The following is a 20,889-nucleotide window of genomic DNA, read 5'->3' on the forward strand; positions in this document are numbered from 1 at the left end:
TAAAACAGGAGGCTTCATCTTGGAGGGTGACTCCATCATCCAGTTTATCTGTCATTCTTCATCAGCAATGTTGTTGTTGATGGTTCTTTCCCTGATCCTGAAGATGCATATTGTGTGGCTGTGCAGCGTCAGTCAGAGATGGAGCGAATCCTGTCTCTGTTTTCACTGGTGTGCCGTGTGTTGTGCTGCTAACCATTAATGCCATCATTCTGTTCACCCTCAACAAGTGTTTCACGAGACGTCCCGCTATGTTCTTCTTTCTCATCTCTGCTGTGGACTCAGAGCAGCTTCAGACACTCAGATCTCAACATAGTGTAGTGATCTCCTGTTACATTGATCTTAATTATTAGGCAAGTGGGTATTTTGACCTTAGAGTTTCATGCATAATCCAAGCAGCATAAACCCGAGTGCCTCTTGGATTTCAGCGAATCAGGTCATGTGTATTTGTCTAACAAAGGAAGACGTGACTGAAGGAGAACAATACTCAACAGCAAGGTATGTATACTTATATGGCAGCTTCTGTTCCTCTGACAAAATTGACCAAAAATGATTCCACTGACTCTGAATTTTCAAAAATGTTTTTTAAAACATTTTTCATCGGATGCAGAAGGTCTTATTAAAGTTGATCAAGATACTGCCAGTTTTACAGGACAAAGTTGTCAGCTTTCAAGAGGACTGCGAGTCTCATGCTGAACAATGCTCCATCGCATGCATCAATGCACTCCAATGCACCCTGTGGCTTCCAGCCAGAGAAGGCCTTAAAGAAAAATCCCTGACATAAAGACCATTGAGGACTGGTCGGCCCCTCTTAGACAGGAGATTACAGGGCAGGAAAACGGTACAACCCTCTGACAGGTGTCTGGGGGGCTGTGCTGCGCCACAAATTGTCAACAGACTCCATGAACGGAAGGCTTATAGCCATTATCCAGAAGAAAAGTTTATTATTCTTGTGTTGACGGCTGAGAATAAAGAAGTAAGGTGACAAGAAATTTCTGCCAAAATCTAATTTCAACGTAACTTCAGCTTTTAGGTATATTTTGGATTGAATGGGGCAAGTGTACTTCTAAATAATACAAATTAAAAAAAACAAATGAATACAACTTGCCTGATAATTGGGTATACAGTCACAACTGCTTCAAATATCATTAAGAGAGCATCAAAGGCAAGATCCATGTTGCAATCAAAAAAAACACTAAAAAAATAAAGGGAACACTAAAATAACACACCCAAGAGCCGAATGAATGAAATATTTTTAAATATCTTTAGTTTAATACTTGTGTGCACACAACAAAATTACACAAAAATTATGAATGGAAACCAAATGTATTAACCCATGGAGGTGTGAATTTGGAGTCACACTCAAAATTAAAGTGGAAAAAAACTAAAACAAGTCAATATGAGGCTCAGCAGTGTGTATGGACTCCACATGCCTGTATGAACTGGGCTTGCTCCTGATGAGGTGGCAGACGATGTGCTCCCAGACCTGGACCAACTCCTGGACAGTCTGGTGTGCAATGTGGCTCCATTGGATTCACGGCTGGGCGCATCCATAGCATCAACACCTTGCAGGAACTGTACTCCAGCCACATGAGGTCTGGCATTGTCTTGCATTGGTAGGAACCAGAGGGCCAAACCACACCAGAATGTGGTTTCACCATGGGTCTCCTTCTACTTCTTTTTTTTCTGCCAGGGTGCAAATCTTGACTCTACCACCTCTGCTGCATTTAAAACTGACCAAAACTTCAGCCCGAAAGCAGAGGAACTGAGAAGCGGTCTGTGACTGTAGAGCCTCCTTCACTGGTGGTGTCTTGCTAAATGAAATTCATTGTCAGTCTATGTTGCTTCCCAAGTCGCCGGTTAGATTTCTCAATGGTGTGATTACTTGGTATGACAAAGTGACATGATAAAGAATAAGGAACATGCTTTTTACAATAATACTGAACTAAAACAGGAACCTCTCTTCGATATTTCATCAACTTTGGTTGCATTATGTTTTGGAAAACATCAACAATTGTATTCTCTGGTGTTTAATCACCCAGATTTCCATTGGCCGTCAGACTGTTAAATTCGTGAACAGCCTTGTTGTTATGTTATTCTATTTATTTTATTTTATTTTATTTTATTTGTTTTTTGTTGCACTTTATTCCAAGGCACTTTCCTAGTCAGTGGGCTCCCCACTGACCATGGCAATAAATTTGATTCTGATTCTGATTCTGATTCTGATTCAGAAAACAAGCTCTCAGAGCATGGTGGTTTACTCCCACTGTGTCTGTCACTCAACTGGTTTCCAAGTGGACACCTGAACCCACCTCCTGGATCTCCATCTTAAATAGGAGCTCCAGAGCTGCTGACCTGATCCTCCCTCATGGAGGAGACGCAGCAGGTTCCAGCTGACTCTTCAACAGGGAAGGTGACTTCATCATCATGTGTCATTGTCTTTCTTCATCAGCAATAGATGTTGAAGGTTCTTCCTCTGATCCTGCATCATGGTGTCTAACAGCAGTGTGGCTGTGCAGCGTCAGTCAGAGCTGGAGCGAATCCTGGTCTCTGTTTTCACTGGTGTGCCGTGTGCTGCCCTGCTAACTATTAATGCCATCATTCTGTTCACCCTGAGGAGTAAACAAGTGTTTCGGGAGACGTCCCGCTATGTTCTTCTGACTAACCTTCTCATTTCTGATTCCACCTACATGCTTCTGAGTCAGGTGGTGTACATCTTGGCCAATTGCAGAGTTTTTCTGTCCTATCCTGTGTGTGGAGTTCTGATTCTGTCCACAGCCCTTGCTCAAAGCGTTCCTCCTCTCACGCTGGCTGTGATGTCTATAGAGAGATATGTGGCTGTGTGTTTTCCTCTCAGACACTCCTCCATCGTCACCATGAGATCCACAGCAGCAGCCATCGCTCTAGTGTGGGCTTTCTCTTTTGTCAATGTAATGATCCGTGTAGCATTAATTAATGAGTTTCCATTTGAAGAACTGAAAACCTTACAAATGTCCAGAGTTTGCGACACATTTGTTATGTTTCTGATTCCAGCGGCTGCTGTGTATGATCAAGCATTTAACATCTTAGTGTTTGCTGCAGCAGGTTTTGTGGTTATTTCTAGTTTTATCGCAATTTTATTTGCAGCCAGGTCGGCCTCAACTAACAAGAGATCAGCCCGGAAAGCTCAGAATACTCTGCTGCTGCACATGATCCAGCTGGTGCTCAGTCTCACCTCCAGAATATTCAATCCTGTCTCAGTGTTTCTTTTTCAAGTGATGAGCTGGATCAGTTTTGTCCGGATGATGAATGTCATGTATGTGTTGGTTGTTCTTCTCCCCAGATGTCTAAGCTCCCTCATCTATGGTCTCAGAGACCAGACCATCAGACCCGTTCTCTTGTCTAATCTCTGCTGTGGAGTCAAACTAGCTGCAAAGACTCAGATCTCATCGTAGTAGTGATCTGCAAAGGGCTGGATGGTGTTTTAAAAAACTGTCATGGCAGCTTATTTTGCTTCCTGTTGCAATATATATTGCAATATTAACGCGATATGGTTCGCTTTGTGCATTTTCTGGTGCAACTCCAGCCTGCCATCTGTGTGAGGAGTGCCACACCCACTCTGTACAGACACCTGCAGCATGGTCAAGCTTCACATTATCCTTCACATTTTCCAAGGTGGAAATAATAAAACATAATACTGAGCAGTTTGAATTTGCCAATAATCATTATTATTATTTCTGGTGGTAGTAGTTGTAGTTTGAACAGCAAAGTATCCATGTAACTGATCAAATGTCGATTATATACAGCAGTTATGACTGATCAACTTGAGCCAAAAGTTTAATCATGGAGGAGATGCAGCAGGTCGACTGAACTCTGGCCTCCGGGCTTCAACGGTCATGCTCCATAATATCTTGTTTGTTTGTGTCAGTCATTGTTAAAACAGCAACAGCTTCAGTCCTGCTGTTGCAGGTCAGATGGCCTTTCTACCTGCCTAGTATTTTAACTGCGTGTTTTACATTTCTCACTAATGTTCATCTTGTTCTTGTTTCGCTTGTTGTTAATAAGTCATTTTATGCACTCACTGGTCTATCCTGCTCGGTTTAACAACAGTTCAAAAAAGAAACAAACAATCAGTTTTTACTTTTACAAGACAAAATAAAGACTTTCTTCATAACCTCATTTTGTCTAATGTATAATCTAGAATCATTCCGGTCGGTATTCTGTATCCATCCATTGAGTAATTTTGATCTGAAGCGTCTGTAAAATGCCTGATCAAACTTCCAGATTTCATCAATGATTTGTAGTGACCTCCAGTGTCTGAGGTATTCAGTGCCGCAACTAATAGTCAGTAGACTGAATTAAAGATGACATCTCTCAAAAAAGTGAATCAGAAGCTAAGAGCGTTTTTCAACCATTGTTCAGCAAGAACTTGCCAGGTGTGCTGTAATTATCAAGCAAGCTGAGGGAAAGAACGGAAAAGATTCTGCAAATTCCCATCACTAGAAGAATAAAGTTATTTGGCTTAAATTGTCACATTTTTCATTTTTCCTTTTAGGACCAACACTGACCAGAAACTTGCCAGTAAAAGTCTCAATAATACATGTGAAACTTTGATAAAATCGAAACATCGATTCAAAATCAATTCATAAATCATGGCATGTTTTGGCATATTGCCCTCCCCTTTCTGGAGACATTTTTAAACAGATGCATTTTCTGCAAATAGCATGTGGAAATAGTCGAGGGTCAGTAGCTAAATATTTTCGCAAGTTAAAAGGGGTTTCTTTGGTGGTGAGCCTCGAGGTGTTTTCAGTGACCAAAAAAAGGTAGAATAACACTAAGAAGATCAAGTTTGGGGAAAGCTCTTGTTTAAAGTGAGAAAGAAATGCAAAACTTTTAGGGAATCTCATTGAATATGGTGGAGACATGATATTATGAACTTGAGTGCCGAGAAATGGGCTATAGATGCTCCGACTACCCAGATTTAGCTCCAGTTCTGATGAGCCCAAACAAGCTTTGCCGGTGGTTTGGCGCTCTGTGATGATGTCAGCTGGGCCTCATATAGTCCCATCAACCAAGTTCAGGGTGACTCTTCAGCCTCTTTGTTGTGGCCCCCTTGACTAGTTGCACTTTAAAATGAACAAGATCTGGCTATTGTGTCTCTCCTCCCTCGAGACGTGACTAGACAGCATGGTGTGCTGAGCGCATGCCGAGCCACAGTGCACGTGGACACACACAGGGCGTGGCAGCCACCTGGAGCAGTATTTTATAATTCATGTATTTTATTCAATGTAAATATTATATGCGCTTAGCTTTCTTTCAGTTCCACATGAATACAGGAAGGGACTCAAATTTTCCAGTCTGCTTCAGTATCTAATACATTTGAAAGTTGCACTGCGCACATATTGTTTGATGTACTCACTTGCAAGTAGCACGTCTCATGATAACAAAAATGAAGAAATACACTTTTTTTTCATTGATTTATTGAATTTTAATTCTATTAATGTTCTGCTTTGATTAAACAATCACTGGTGTAATCGTCATATTTTAAAGAAACAACCAAGAATACACAAACGGAGAGCGCACGTGACTGTCAGCGCTGCTCCAGCAGATGGCGCACCAGATAACAGTCTCTGGCCTCTGTGCCAAGAGCTGTCTTTGCTCTGAAGCACAGAAGACATGTGACAGAATCTCTTCTGTGAATCCGCACTGTAATGTAACAGTCATAAACGATACATAAATAAAGAGTTCCTTGCAGTGGAGCACTGTTCAGGCATCAAGCTGTTGACGTTGTCTGACTGAGAACTGAAGCTGATGTTCTTTCATAAATGACAGATAAAATGATGACAATAACACACATCATAACAGGCGAAGCTGAAGAGATCAGTGTTCAGCTGACACAAGTTATGGATCAGGACTATGATGAGATCTGATTCTTTACACTCAGTGTGAGTCCACAGCAGAGATTCGACAGGAGGATGGGTCTGATGGCCTGATCCCTGAGGCCATAGATGAGAGGACTCAAACCTCTGGGTAGAAGCATAATCAACACATATGTGACATTCATGAGACGTACGTAATTGATCCAGCTCATCACTTGAAAAAGAACTACGGACACAGGAAGGGATATTCTGGGGGACAGACCAAGCCCCAGCTGGATCATGTGCAGCAGCACAGTACTCCGAGCCTTCCGGGCAGAATTTCTGTCAGTTGAAGTCGACCTGGCTGTGATCATCACTGCAATAAAGCTAAACATTATTATTAAACCTGAGAAAGAAAACACAAAAATGTTGTATACACGATCGTATTCAGCAGCAACTGGAGTCAACAGTGCTACGAATCTGTTACAATTTGCATTCATCTCCAGACTGTCCAGTTCTTCAAATGGAAACTGACACATCAGCACAACACAGATCAGAACATTGACACAAGAGAAAGCCCACACTACAGCGATGGCTGCTGCTGTGGATCTCATGGTGACGATGGAGGAGTGTCTGAGAGGAAAACACACAGCCACATATCTCTCTATAGACATCTCAGCCAGTGTGAGAGGAAAGATGCTCTCTGTCAGCATGGCATAGAGGATTAATGTGCCACAAACAGGATATGACAAGAGAACTCTGCTGTTAGCAAAGATGTACAGAACCTGACTGACCAACAAGTAGAGAGAGTCTGCAACAAGAAGGTTAGTCAGAAGAACATAGCGGGACGTCTCCCGAAACACTTGTCTACTCCTCAGGGTGAACAGAATGATGGCATTAATGGTTAGCAGCACAACACATGGCACACCAGTGAAAACAGAGACCATGATTCGCTCCAGCTCTGACTGACGCTGCACAGCCACACTGCTGTTGGACACCATGATACATCTGCAGGATCAGAGGAAGAACATTCAACATCTATTGCTGAGGAAGAAAGACAATGACACATGATGATGAAGTCACCTTCCCTGTCGAAGAGTCAGCTGGAACCTGCTGCGTCTCCTCCGTGAGGGAGGATCAGGTCAGCAGCTCTGGAGCTCCTATTTAAGATGGAGATCCAGGAGGAGGGTTGAGGTGTCCACTTGGAAACCAGTTGAGTGACAGAGGGAGAAAAACACCTCAAAGAGTCATAATACCAGATAAACAAAGTACTTGGCCGAGGGTACCTCTGGTCTGAGTGTTCCAGAGATTCAGGATATCCCATAACACCCTTTGTTCATCCATGAGACCACCTGTTGCTCCTGGAGCCACTCATGGGCAATCAACACATATGTGACATTCATCACATGTACAAAACAGATCCAGCTCACCACTTGAAAGAGAGCTACGGACACAGGAAGGGATATGGTGGAGGAGAGACCGAGCACCAGCTGGATCATGTGCAGCAGCAGGGTACTCTGAGCCACCTGGGCAAAATGTACGTCTGTTGATCCTGGCTATGATCATCACTGCTACTGGACTAGAAATAAATATTGTTGTTCTTAATGATACGAGCAACAACATTTAGAAAAATATTGAAATAAAACAGGAGGCTTCATCTTGGAGGGTGACTCCATCATCCAGTTTATCTGTCATTCTTCATCAGCAATGTTGTTGTTGATGGTTCTTTCCCTGATCCTGAAGATGCATATTGTGTGGCTGTGCAGCGTCAGTCAGAGATGGAGCGAATCCTGTCTCTGTTTTCACTGGTGTGCCGTGTGTTGTGCTGCTAACCATTAATGCCATCATTCTGTTCACCCTCAACAAGTGTTTCACGAGACGTCCCGCTATGTTCTTCTTTCTCATCTCTGCTGTGGACTCAGAGCAGCTTCAGACACTCAGATCTCAACATAGTGTAGTGATCTCCTGTTACATTGATCTTAATTATTAGGCAAGTGGGTATTTTGACCTTAGAGTTTCATGCATAATCCAAGCAGCATAAACCCGAGTGCCTCTTGGATTTCAGCGAATCAGGTCATGTGTATTTGTCTAACAAAGGAAGACGTGACTGAAGGAGAACAATACTCAACAGCAAGGTATGTATACTTATATGGCAGCTTCTGTTCCTCTGACAAAATTGACCAAAAATGATTCCACTGACTCTGAATTTTCAAAAATGTTTTTTAAAACATTTTTCATCGGATGCAGAAGGTCTTATTAAAGTTGATCAAGATACTGCCAGTTTTACAGGACAAAGTTGTCAGCTTTCAAGAGGACTGCGAGTCTCATGCTGAACAATGCTCCATCGCATGCATCAATGCACTCCAATGCACCCTGTGGCTTCCAGCCAGAGAAGGCCTTAAAGAAAAATCCCTGACATAAAGACCATTGAGGACTGGTCGGCCCCTCTTAGACAGGAGATTACAGGGCAGGAAAACGGTACAACCCTCTGACAGGTGTCTGGGGGGCTGTGCTGCGCCACAAATTGTCAACAGACTCCATGAACGGAAGGCTTATAGCCATTATCCAGAAGAAAAGTTTATTATTCTTGTGTTGACGGCTGAGAATAAAGAAGTAAGGTGACAAGAAATTTCTGCCAAAATCTAATTTCAACGTAACTTCAGCTTTTAGGTATATTTTGGATTGAATGGGGCAAGTGTACTTCTAAATAATACAAATTAAAAAAAACAAATGAATACAACTTGCCTGATAATTGGGTATACAGTCACAACTGCTTCAAATATCATTAAGAGAGCATCAAAGGCAAGATCCATGTTGCAATCAAAAAAAACACTAAAAAAATAAAGGGAACACTAAAATAACACACCCAAGAGCCGAATGAATGAAATATTTTTAAATATCTTTAGTTTAATACTTGTGTGCACACAACAAAATTACACAAAAATTATGAATGGAAACCAAATGTATTAACCCATGGAGGTGTGAATTTGGAGTCACACTCAAAATTAAAGTGGAAAAAAACTAAAACAAGTCAATATGAGGCTCAGCAGTGTGTATGGACTCCACATGCCTGTATGAACTGGGCTTGCTCCTGATGAGGTGGCAGACGATGTGCTCCCAGACCTGGACCAACTCCTGGACAGTCTGGTGTGCAATGTGGCTCCATTGGATTCACGGCTGGGCGCATCCATAGCATCAACACCTTGCAGGAACTGTACTCCAGCCACATGAGGTCTGGCATTGTCTTGCATTGGTAGGAACCAGAGGGCCAAACCACACCAGAATGTGGTTTCACCATGGGTCTCCTTCTACTTCTTTTTTTTCTGCCAGGGTGCAAATCTTGACTCTACCACCTCTGCTGCATTTAAAACTGACCAAAACTTCAGCCCGAAAGCAGAGGAACTGAGAAGCGGTCTGTGACTGTAGAGCCTCCTTCACTGGTGGTGTCTTGCTAAATGAAATTCATTGTCAGTCTATGTTGCTTCCCAAGTCGCCGGTTAGATTTCTCAATGGTGTGATTACTTGGTATGACAAAGTGACATGATAAAGAATAAGGAACATGCTTTTTACAATAATACTGAACTAAAACAGGAACCTCTCTTCGATATTTCATCAACTTTGGTTGCATTATGTTTTGGAAAACATCAACAATTGTATTCTCTGGTGTTTAATCACCCAGATTTCCATTGGCCGTCAGACTGTTAAATTCGTGAACAGCCTTGTTGTTATGTTATTCTATTTATTTTATTTTATTTTATTTTATTTGTTTTTTGTTGCACTTTATTCCAAGGCACTTTCCTAGTCAGTGGGCTCCCCACTGACCATGGCAATAAATTTGATTCTGATTCTGATTCTGATTCTGATTCAGAAAACAAGCTCTCAGAGCATGGTGGTTTACTCCCACTGTGTCTGTCACTCAACTGGTTTCCAAGTGGACACCTGAACCCACCTCCTGGATCTCCATCTTAAATAGGAGCTCCAGAGCTGCTGACCTGATCCTCCCTCATGGAGGAGACGCAGCAGGTTCCAGCTGACTCTTCAACAGGGAAGGTGACTTCATCATCATGTGTCATTGTCTTTCTTCATCAGCAATAGATGTTGAAGGTTCTTCCTCTGATCCTGCATCATGGTGTCTAACAGCAGTGTGGCTGTGCAGCGTCAGTCAGAGCTGGAGCGAATCCTGGTCTCTGTTTTCACTGGTGTGCCGTGTGCTGCCCTGCTAACTATTAATGCCATCATTCTGTTCACCCTGAGGAGTAAACAAGTGTTTCGGGAGACGTCCCGCTATGTTCTTCTGACTAACCTTCTCATTTCTGATTCCACCTACATGCTTCTGAGTCAGGTGGTGTACATCTTGGCCAATTGCAGAGTTTTTCTGTCCTATCCTGTGTGTGGAGTTCTGATTCTGTCCACAGCCCTTGCTCAAAGCGTTCCTCCTCTCACGCTGGCTGTGATGTCTATAGAGAGATATGTGGCTGTGTGTTTTCCTCTCAGACACTCCTCCATCGTCACCATGAGATCCACAGCAGCAGCCATCGCTCTAGTGTGGGCTTTCTCTTTTGTCAATGTAATGATCCGTGTAGCATTAATTAATGAGTTTCCATTTGAAGAACTGAAAACCTTACAAATGTCCAGAGTTTGCGACACATTTGTTATGTTTCTGATTCCAGCGGCTGCTGTGTATGATCAAGCATTTAACATCTTAGTGTTTGCTGCAGCAGGTTTTGTGGTTATTTCTAGTTTTATCGCAATTTTATTTGCAGCCAGGTCGGCCTCAACTAACAAGAGATCAGCCCGGAAAGCTCAGAATACTCTGCTGCTGCACATGATCCAGCTGGTGCTCAGTCTCACCTCCAGAATATTCAATCCTGTCTCAGTGTTTCTTTTTCAAGTGATGAGCTGGATCAGTTTTGTCCGGATGATGAATGTCATGTATGTGTTGGTTGTTCTTCTCCCCAGATGTCTAAGCTCCCTCATCTATGGTCTCAGAGACCAGACCATCAGACCCGTTCTCTTGTCTAATCTCTGCTGTGGAGTCAAACTAGCTGCAAAGACTCAGATCTCATCGTAGTAGTGATCTGCAAAGGGCTGGATGGTGTTTTAAAAAACTGTCATGGCAGCTTATTTTGCTTCCTGTTGCAATATATATTGCAATATTAACGCGATATGGTTCGCTTTGTGCATTTTCTGGTGCAACTCCAGCCTGCCATCTGTGTGAGGAGTGCCACACCCACTCTGTACAGACACCTGCAGCATGGTCAAGCTTCACATTATCCTTCACATTTTCCAAGGTGGAAATAATAAAACATAATACTGAGCAGTTTGAATTTGCCAATAATCATTATTATTATTTCTGGTGGTAGTAGTTGTAGTTTGAACAGCAAAGTATCCATGTAACTGATCAAATGTCGATTATATACAGCAGTTATGACTGATCAACTTGAGCCAAAAGTTTAATCATGGAGGAGATGCAGCAGGTCGACTGAACTCTGGCCTCCGGGCTTCAACGGTCATGCTCCATAATATCTTGTTTGTTTGTGTCAGTCATTGTTAAAACAGCAACAGCTTCAGTCCTGCTGTTGCAGGTCAGATGGCCTTTCTACCTGCCTAGTATTTTAACTGCGTGTTTTACATTTCTCACTAATGTTCATCTTGTTCTTGTTTCGCTTGTTGTTAATAAGTCATTTTATGCACTCACTGGTCTATCCTGCTCGGTTTAACAACAGTTCAAAAAAGAAACAAACAATCAGTTTTTACTTTTACAAGACAAAATAAAGACTTTCTTCATAACCTCATTTTGTCTAATGTATAATCTAGAATCATTCCGGTCGGTATTCTGTATCCATCCAATGAGTAATTTTGATCTGAAGCGGTCTGTAAAATGCCTGATCAAACTTCCAGATTTCATCAATGATTTGTAGTGACCTCCAGTGTCTGAGGTATTCAGTGCCGCAACTAATAGTCAGTAGACTGAATTAAAGATGACATCTCTCAAAAAAGTGAATCAGAAGCTAAGAGCGTTTTTCAACCATTGTTCAGCAAGAACTTGCCAGGTGTGCTGTAATTATCAAGCAAGCTGAGGGAAAGAACGGAAAAGATTCTGCAAATTCCCATCACTAGAAGAATAAAGTTATTTGGCTTAAATTGTCACATTTTTCATTTTTCCTTTTAGGACCAACACTGACCAGAAACTTGCCAGTAAAAGTCTCAATAATACATGTGAAACTTTGATAAAATCGAAACATCGATTCAAAATCAATTCATAAATCATGGCATGTTTTGGCATATTGCCCTCCCCTTTCTGGAGACATTTTTAAACAGATGCATTTTCTGCAAATAGCATGTGGAAATAGTCGAGGGTCAGTAGCTAAATATTTTCGCAAGTTAAAAGGGGTTTCTTTGGTGGTGAGCCTCGAGGTGTTTTCAGTGACCAAAAAAAGGTAGAATAACACTAAGAAGATCAAGTTTGGGGAAAGCTCTTGTTTAAAGTGAGAAAGAAATGCAAAACTTTTAGGGAATCTCATTGAATATGGTGGAGACATGATATTATGAACTTGAGTGCCGAGAAATGGGCTATAGATGCTCCGACTACCCAGATTTAGCTCCAGTTCTGATGAGCCCAAACAAGCTTTGCCGGTGGTTTGGCGCTCTGTGATGATGTCAGCTGGGCCTCATATAGTCCCATCAACCAAGTTCAGGGTGACTCTTCAGCCTCTTTGTTGTGGCCCCCTTGACTAGTTGCACTTTAAAATGAACAAGATCTGGCTATTGTGTCTCTCCTCCCTCGAGACGTGACTAGACAGCATGGTGTGCTGAGCGCATGCCGAGCCACAGTGCACGTGGACACACACAGAGGGTGGCAGCCACCCGCAGCAGTATTTTATAATTCATGTATTTTATTCAGTGTAAATATTATATGCGCTTAGCTTTCTTTCAGTTCCACATGTTTAAAGGAAGGGACTCAAATTTTCCAGTCTGCTTCAGTATCTAATACATTTGAAAGTTGCACTGTGCACATATTGCTGTTTGATGGACTCACTTGCAAGTAGCATGTCTCATGATAACAAAAAAAAATGAAGAAATACACTTTTTTTTCATTGATTTATTGAATTTTAATTCTATTAATGTCCTGCTTTGATTAAACAATCACTGGTGTATTCGTCATATTTTAAAGAAAGAACCAAGAATACACAAACGGAGAGCGCACGTGACTGTCAGCGCTGCTCCAGCAGATGGCGCACCAGATAAGTCTCTGGCCTCTGCGCCAAGAGCTGTCTTTGCTCTGAAGCACAGAAGACATGTGACAGAATCTCTTCTGTTAATCCGCACTGTAATGTGACAGTCATAAAAGATACATAAATAAAGAGTTCCTTGCAGTGGAGCACTGTTCAGGCATCAGGCTGTTGACGTTGTCTGACTGAGAACTGAAGCTGATGTTCTTTCATAAATGACAGATAAAATGATGACAATATCACACATCATAACAGGCGAAGCTGAAGAGATCAGTGTTCAGCTGACACAAGTTATGGATCAGGACTATGATGAGATCTGATTCTTTACACTCAGTGTGAGTCCACAGCAGAGATTCGACAGGAGGATGGGTCTGATGGCCTGATCCCTGAGGCCATAGATGAGAGGACTCAAACCTCTGGGTAGAAGCATAATCAACACATATGTGACATTCATGAGACGTACGTAATTGATCCAGCTCATCACTTGAAAAAGAACTACGGACACAGGAAGGGATATTCTGGGGGACAGACCGAGCCCCAGCTGGATCATGTGCAGCAGCACAGTACTCCGAGCCTTCCGGGCAGAATTTCTGTCAGTTGAAGTCGACCTGGCTGTGATCATCACTGCAATAAAGCTAAACATTATTATTAAACCTGAGACAGAAAACACAAAGATGTTGTATACACGATCGTATTCAGCAGCAACTGGAGTCAACAGTGCTACGAATCTGTTACAATTTGCATTCATCTCCAGACTGTCCAGTTCTTCAAATGGAAACTGACACATCAGCACAACACGGATCAGAACATTGACAAAAGAGAAAGCCCACACTAGAGCGATGGCTGCTGCTGTGGATCTCATGGTGACGATGGAGGAGTGTCTGAGAGGAAAACACACAGCCACATATCTCTCTACAGACATCTCAGCCAGTGTGAGAGGAAAGATGCTCTCTGTTAGAAAAGTATACAGGATTAATGTGCCACACACAGGATATGTTAAGAAAACTCTGCAGTTAGCCAGAATGTACAGAACCAGACTGACCAACAAGTAGAGAGTGTCTGCAACAAGAAGGTTAGTCAGAAGAACATAGCGGGACGTCTCCCGAAACACTTGTCTACTCCTCAGGGTGAACAGAATGATGACATTAAAAGATAGCAGCACAACACATGGCACACTGGTGAATACAGACAGCACTAATCGCTCCAGCTCTGACTGACGCTGCACAGCCACACTGCTGTTGGACACCATGATACATCTGCAGGATCAGAGGAAGAACCTCCAACATCTATTGCTGAGGAAGAAAGACAATGATACATGATGATGAAGTCACCTTCCCTGTCGAAGACTCAGCTGGAACCTGCTGAGTCTCCTCCATGAAGGAGGATCAGGTCAGCAGCTCTGGAGCTCCTATTTAAGATGGAGATCCAGGAGGAGGGTTGAGGTGTCCACTTGGAAACCAGTTGAGTGACAGAGGGAGTAAACCACCTCAAAGAGTCGTAATACCAGATAAACAAAGTACTTGGCCGAGGGTACTCTGCGGGCTTCACCGCTCCAGGATGGAATGCGCTCGGCCTTCAACTGGACAACGCGATAAAAGCTATTCTGCCCACCAGAGCTTGTGCATATCTTTGGCTTATGCTTCAAGATGGCAGATCTTCATCGTGTGCTGTTCCTGGGATTTGGTTCTTTAGGTAGTATCAGTGTACACCTCTGCTCTGAGTCTTCCAGAGATTCAGGATATCCCATAACACCCTTTGTTCATCCATGAGACCACCTGTTGCTCCTGGAGCCACTCATGGGCAATCAACACATATGTGACATTCATCACATGTACAAAACAGATCCAGCTCACCACTTGAAAGAGAGCTACGGACACAGGAAGGGATATGGTGGAGGAGAGACCGAGCACCAGCTGGATCATGTGCAGCAGCAGGGTACTCTGAGCCACCTGGGCAAAATGTACGGCAATGTTGTTGTTGATGGTTCTTTCCCTGATCCTGAAGATGCATATTGTATGACTGTGCAGCGTCAGTCAGAGCTGGAGCGAATCCTGTCTCTGTTTTCACTGGTGTGCCGTGTGTTGTGCTGCTAACGATTAATGCCATCATTCTGTTCACCCTCAACAAGTGTTTCGCGAGACGTCCCGCTATGTTCTTCTTTCTCATCTCTGCTGTGGACTCAGAGCAGCTTCAGACACTCAGATCTCAACATAGTGTAGTGATCTCCTGGTACATTGATCTTAATTATTAGGCAAGTGGGTATTTTGACCTTAGAGTTTCATGCATAATCCAAGCAGCATAAACCCGAGTGCCTCTTGGATTTCAGCGAATCAGGTCATGTGTATTTGTCTAACAAAGGAAGACGTGACTGAAGGAGAACAATACTCAACAGCAAGGTATGTATACTTATATGGCAGCTTCTGTTCCTCTGACAAAATTGACTGAATTTTCAAAAATGTTTTTTAAAACGTTTTTCATCGGATGCAGAAGGTCTTATTAAAGTTGATCAAGATACTGCCAGTTTTACAGGACAAAGTTGTCAAGAGGACTGCGAGTCTCATGCTGAACAATGCTCCATCGCATGCATCAATGCACTCCAATGCACCCTGTGGCTTCCAGCCAGAGAAGGCCTTAAAGAAAAATCCCTGACATAAAGACCATTGAGGACTGGCGGGCCCCTCTTAGACAGGAGATTACAGGGCAGGAAAACGGTACAACCCTCTGACAGGTGTCTGGGGGGCTGTGCTGCGCCACAAATTGTCAACAGACTCCATGAACGGAAGGCTTATAGCCATTATCCAGAAGAAAATGTGGATATATTGGTCAGTATCTTGTTTTTTATCGTTAGAATCAAGAATATTTATTTGTACATTTTGAGAAGTTTATTATTCTTGTGTTGACGGCTGAGAATAAAGAAGTAAGGTGACAAGAAATTTCTGCCAAAATCTAATTTCAACGTAACTTCAGCTTTTAGGTATATTTTGGATTGAATGGGGCAAGTGTACTTCTAAATAATACAAATTAAAAAAAACAAATGAATACAACTTGCCTGATAATTGGGTATACAGTCACAACTGCTTCAAATATCATTAAGAGAGCATCAAAGGCAAGATCCATGTTGCAATCAAAAAAAACACTAAAAAAATAAAGGGAACACTAAAATAACACACCCAAGAGCCGAATGAATGAAATATTTTTAAATATCTTTAGTTTAATACTTGTGTGCACACAACAAAATTACACAAAAATTATGAATGGAAACCAAATGTATTAACCCATGGAGGTGTGAATTTGGAGTCACACTCAAAATTAAAGTGGAAAAAAACTAAAACAAGTCAATATGAGGCTCAGCAGTGTGTATGGACTCCACATGCCTGTATGAACTGGGCTTGCTCCTGATGAGGTGGCAGACGATGTGCTCCCAGACCTGGACCAACTCCTGGACAGTCTGGTGTGCAATGTGGCTCCATTGGATTCACGGCTGGGCGCATCCATAGCATCAACACCTTGCAGGAACTGTACTCCAGCCACATGAGGTCTGGCATTGTCTTGCAGTGGTAGGAACCAGAGGGCCAAACCACACCAGAATATGGTTTCACCATGGGTCTCCTTCTACTTCTTTTTTTTCTGCCAGGGTGCAAATCTTGCTAAATGAAATTCATTGTCAGTCTATGTTGCTTCCCAAGTCGACGGTTAGATTTCTCAATGGTGTGATTACTTGGTATGACAAAGTGACATGATAAAGAATAAGGAACATGCTTTTTACAATAATACTGAACTAAAACAGGAACCTCTCTTCGAAATTTCATCAACTTCGGTTGCATTATGTTTTGGAAAACATCAACAATTGTATTCTCTGGTGTTTAATCACCCAGAAAACAAGCTCTCAGAGCATGGTGGTCTACTCCCACTGTGTCTGTCACTCAACTGGTTTCCAAGTGGACGCCTGAACCCTCCTCCTGGATCTCCATCTTAAATAGGAGCTCCAGAGCTGCCGACCTGATCCTCCCTCATGGAGGAGACGCAGCAGGTTCCAGCTGAGTCTTCAACAAGGAAAGGTGACTTTATAATCCTGTTTCTTTGTCTTTCTTCCTCAGCAATTGATGTTGAAGGTTCTTCCTCTGATCCTGCATAATGGAGTCCAACAGCAGTGTGGCTGTGGAGCGTCAGTCAGAGCTGGAGCGAATCCTGGTCTCTGTTTTCACTGGTGTGCCGTGTGTTGTGCTGCTAACCGTTAATGCCATCATTCTGTTCACCCTGAGGAGTAAACAAGTGTTTCGGGAGACGTCCCGCTATGTTCTTCTGACTAACCTTCTCATTTCTGATTCCACCTACATGCTTCTGAGTCAGGTGGTGTACATCTTGGCCAATTGCAGAGTTTTTCTGTCCTATCCTGTGTGTGGAGTTCTGATTCTGTCCATAGCCCTTCCTCAAAGCGTTCCTCCTCTCACGCTGGCTGTGATGTCTATAGAGAGATATGTGGCTGTGTGTTTTCCTCTCAGACACTCCTCCATCGTCACCATGAGATCCACAGCAGCAGCCATCGCTCTAGTGTGGGCTTTCTCTTGTGTCAATGTTCTGATCCGTGTAGCATTAATTAATGAGTTTCCATTTGAAGAACTGAAAACCTTACAAATGTCCAGAGTTTGCGACACATTTGTTATGTTTCTGATTCCAGCGGCTGCTGTGTATGATCGAGCATTTAACATCTTAGTGTTTGCTGCAGCAGGTTTTGTGGTTATTTCTAGTTTTATCGCAATTTTATTTGCAGCCAGGTCGGCCTCAACTAACAAGAGATCAGCCCGGAAGGCTCAGAATACTCTGCTGCTGCACATGATCCAGCTGGTGCTCATTCTCACCTCCAGAATATTCAGTCCTGTCTCAGTGTTTCTTTTTCAAGTGATGAGCTGGATCAGTTTTGTCCGGATGATGAATGTCATGTATGTGTTGGTTGTTCTTCTCCCCAGATGTCTAAGCTCCCTCATCTATGGTCTCAGAGACCAGACCATCAGACCCGTTCTCTTGTCTAATCTCTGCTGTGGAGTCAAACTAGCTGCAAAGACTCAGATCTCATCGTAGTAGTGATCTGCAAAGGGCTGGATGGTGTTTTAAAAAACTGTCATGGCAGCTTATTTTGCTTCCTGTTGCAATATATATTGCAATATTAACGCGATATGGTTCGCCTTGTGCATTTTCTGGTGCAACTCCAGCCTGCCATCTGTGTGAGGAGTGCCACACCCACTCTGTACAGACACCTGCAGCATGGTCAAGCTTCACATTATCCTTCACATTTTCCAAGGTGGAAATAATAAAACATAATACTGGGCAGTTTGAATTTGCCAATAATCATTATTATTATTTCTGGTGGTAGTAGTTGTAGTTTGAACAGCAAAGTATCCATGTAACTGATCAAATGTCGATTATATACAGCAGTTATGACTGAACAACTTGAGCCAAAAGTTTAATCATGGAGGAGATGCAACAGGTCGACTGAACTCTGGCCTCCGAGCTTCAACGGTCATGCTCCATAATATCTTGTTTGTTTGTGTCAGTCATTGTTAAAACAGCAACAGCTTCAGTCCTGCTGTTGCAGGTCAGATGGCCTTTCTACCTGCCTAGTATTTTAACTGCGTGTTTTACATTTCTCACTAATGTCCATCTTGTTCTTGTTTCGCTTGTTGTTAATAAGTCATTTTATGCACTTACTGGTCTATCCTGCTTGGATTAACAAGAGTTCAAAAAAGAAACAAACAATCAGTTTTTACTTTTACAAGACAAAATAAAGACTTTTTTCATAAACTCATTTTGTCTAATGTATAATCTAGAATCATTCCGGTCGGTTTTCTGTATCCATCCATTGAGTAATTTTGATCTGAAGCGGTCTGTAAAATGCCTGATCAAACTTCCAGATTTCATCAATGATTTGTAGTGACCTCCAGTGTCTGAGGTATTCAGTGCAGCAACTAATAGTCAGTAGGCTGAATTAAAGATGACATCTCTCAAAAAAGTGAATCAGAAGCTAAGAGCGTTTTTCAACCAGTGTTCAGCGAGAACTCGCCAGGTGTGCTGTAATTATCAAGCAAGCTGAGGGAAAGAACGGAAAAGATTGTTCTGCAAATTCCCATCACTAGAAGAATAAAGTTATTTGGCTTGAATTGTCAGATTCTTCTTTATTCCTTTTAGGACCAACACTGACCAGAAACTTGCCAGCAAAAGTCTCAATAATACATGTGAAACTCTGATAAAATCGAAACATTGATTCAAAATCAATTCATAAATCATGGCATGTTTTGGCATATTGCCCTCCCCTTTCTGGAGACATTTTTAAACAGATGCATTTTCTGCAAATAGCATGTGGAAATAGTCGAGTGTCAGTAGCTAAATATTTTCGCAAGTTAAAATGGGTTTCTTTGGTGGTGAGCCTCGAGGTGTTTTCAGTGACCAAAAAAAGGTAGAATAACACTAAGAAGATCAAGTTTGGGGAAAGCTCTTGTTTAAAGTGAGAAAGAAATGCAAAACTTTTAGGGAATCTCATTGAATATGGTGGAGACATGATATTATGAACTTGAGTGCCGAGAAATGGGCTATAGATGCTCCGGTTACCCAGATTTAGCTCCAGTTCTGATGAGCCCAAACAAGCTTTGCCAGTGGTTTGGCGCTCTGTGATGATGTCAGCTGGGCCTCATATAGTCCCATCAACCAAGTTCAGGGTGACTCTTCAGCCTCTTTGTTGTGGCCCCCTTGACTAGTTGCACTTTAAAATGAACAAGATCTGGCTATTGTGTCTCTCCTCCCTCGAGACGTGACTAGACAGCATGGTGTGCTGAGCGCATGCCGAGCCACAGTGCACGTGGACACACACAGGGCGTGGCAGCCACCCGCAGCAGTATTTTATAATTCATGTATTTTATTCAATGTAAATATTATATGCGCTTAGCTTTCTTTCAGTATCACATGAATGCAGGAAGGGACTCAAATTTTCCAGTCTGCTTCAGTATCTAATACATATGAAAGTTGCACTGCGCACATATTGCTGTTTGATGTACTCACTTGCAAGTAGCACGTCTCATGATAACAAATAAATAAATAAACTTTTACTGATTTGCAAAAACTTTTAAAATAAAATATATTTGCTGTGTAATGTTGTTTGATTCCAGACTGTTATCTTTGCGGTGGGAATACAAACAATTGTAAAGGCTGCCTGCCGCATTGAGTGAAATAAATGAGCAGCTAAAACAACGATTTTAAAGTTGTGATTTATTTTATTTAACAACACAATAAATAAGGTCTGAAAGATAAATGAAATGTATGTATATACATGCTTGAGGGCTGTCAGATTTTGTCTTCATGATGATTGTGGCCAGGTCGCCAGCGCCTCCCAGTGATTACTGTAAGCTCAACACATATCATTGTAATCTATTGTTACATGCTGCATTCAGGGCACTTGAACTAGCTCTCTTCTGATCCTTGTGACACTCTGTGAGGGAAAATTCTGACTGGTGCCTAATCCAGACCATTTTGTGATGAAGATAAAGCGCGACAGCAGGATTTCAGTCTAGTTGACATGTGAACCCGTTGGTGCTGGCACCAGTTCGAGCTATTGTGTATACGCCTCAGGATTCAGTCGTTTTTTTTTTTGTTGTTGTTGTTTTAAACCCCCTGATAGAGTGACAGCCCTAGCATGTGAGTTTGTAGACCAGATGTTGCATGTTTCCAACACATAAGCAACGTTCATCATACAGACAAATGTGATCCAGCTCATCACTTGATAAAGAGCCACAGACACTGGATAGAAAATGGTGGAGGAGAGACCAAGGATCAGC

General features: G+C 42.3%; 5 protein-coding genes across 5 annotated transcripts; 3 read left to right on the top strand and 2 right to left on the bottom strand.

The window, feature by feature from the left end:
* Nucleotides 1-2,534: 2,534 nt before the first annotated feature.
* On the top strand, nt 2,535-3,431 carry LOC128748075 (odorant receptor 131-2-like). The gene has a single exon (XM_053846466.1). The coding sequence runs from the start codon at nt 2,688-2,690 to the stop codon at nt 3,429-3,431; it is 744 nt and encodes a 247-aa protein (XP_053702441.1). The 5' UTR covers nt 2,535-2,687.
* Nucleotides 3,432-5,890: 2,459 nt separating this feature from the next.
* On the bottom strand, nt 5,891-6,835 carry LOC128748076 (odorant receptor 131-2-like). The gene has a single exon (XM_053846467.1). It carries the CDS (start codon nt 6,833-6,835, stop codon nt 5,891-5,893), a length of 945 nt encoding a protein of 314 aa, XP_053702442.1.
* Nucleotides 6,836-10,008: 3,173 nt separating this feature from the next.
* LOC128748077 (odorant receptor 131-2-like) lies at nt 10,009-10,905 on the top strand. Its single transcript, XM_053846469.1, has one exon. The coding sequence runs from the start codon at nt 10,162-10,164 to the stop codon at nt 10,903-10,905; it is 744 nt and encodes a 247-aa protein (XP_053702444.1). The 5' UTR covers nt 10,009-10,161.
* A 2,465-nt stretch (nt 10,906-13,370) lies between these two features.
* LOC128748078 (odorant receptor 131-2-like) lies at nt 13,371-14,315 on the bottom strand. Its single transcript, XM_053846470.1, has one exon. The coding sequence runs from the start codon at nt 14,313-14,315 to the stop codon at nt 13,371-13,373; it is 945 nt and encodes a 314-aa protein (XP_053702445.1).
* A 2,487-nt stretch (nt 14,316-16,802) lies between these two features.
* On the top strand, nt 16,803-18,145 carry LOC128748079 (odorant receptor 131-2-like). The gene is made up of 2 exons (XM_053846471.1): nt 16,803-16,927; nt 17,215-18,145. Exons 1-2 carry the CDS (start codon nt 16,803-16,805, stop codon nt 18,143-18,145), a joined length of 1,056 nt encoding a protein of 351 aa, XP_053702446.1.
* The last annotated feature ends 2,744 nt before the right edge of the window (nt 18,146-20,889 follow it).

This window comes from Synchiropus splendidus, chromosome 17 (genome assembly GCF_027744825.2).
Source record: "Synchiropus splendidus isolate RoL2022-P1 chromosome 17, RoL_Sspl_1.0, whole genome shotgun sequence".
Classification (NCBI taxonomy): domain Eukaryota; kingdom Metazoa; phylum Chordata; class Actinopteri; order Syngnathiformes; family Callionymidae; genus Synchiropus; species Synchiropus splendidus.

Excerpts from the sequence above, each read along its gene's own strand:
- LOC128748075 (XM_053846466.1), top strand. The coding sequence starts at position 2,688 with ATGCTTCTGAGTCAGGTGGTGTACATCTTGGCCAATTGCAGAGTTTTT.
- LOC128748076 (XM_053846467.1), bottom strand. The coding sequence starts at position 6,835 with ATGGTGTCCAACAGCAGTGTGGCTGTGCAGCGTCAGTCAGAGCTGGAG.
- LOC128748077 (XM_053846469.1), top strand. The coding sequence starts at position 10,162 with ATGCTTCTGAGTCAGGTGGTGTACATCTTGGCCAATTGCAGAGTTTTT.
- LOC128748078 (XM_053846470.1), bottom strand. The coding sequence starts at position 14,315 with ATGGTGTCCAACAGCAGTGTGGCTGTGCAGCGTCAGTCAGAGCTGGAG.
- LOC128748079 (XM_053846471.1), top strand. The coding sequence starts at position 16,803 with ATGATAAAGAATAAGGAACATGCTTTTTACAATAATACTGAACTAAAA. Across the intron at positions 16,928-17,214 it reads CAACAATTGTATTCTCTGGT|CAGTGTGGCTGTGGAGCGTC; the intron begins GTTTAATCACCC and ends GGAGTCCAACAG.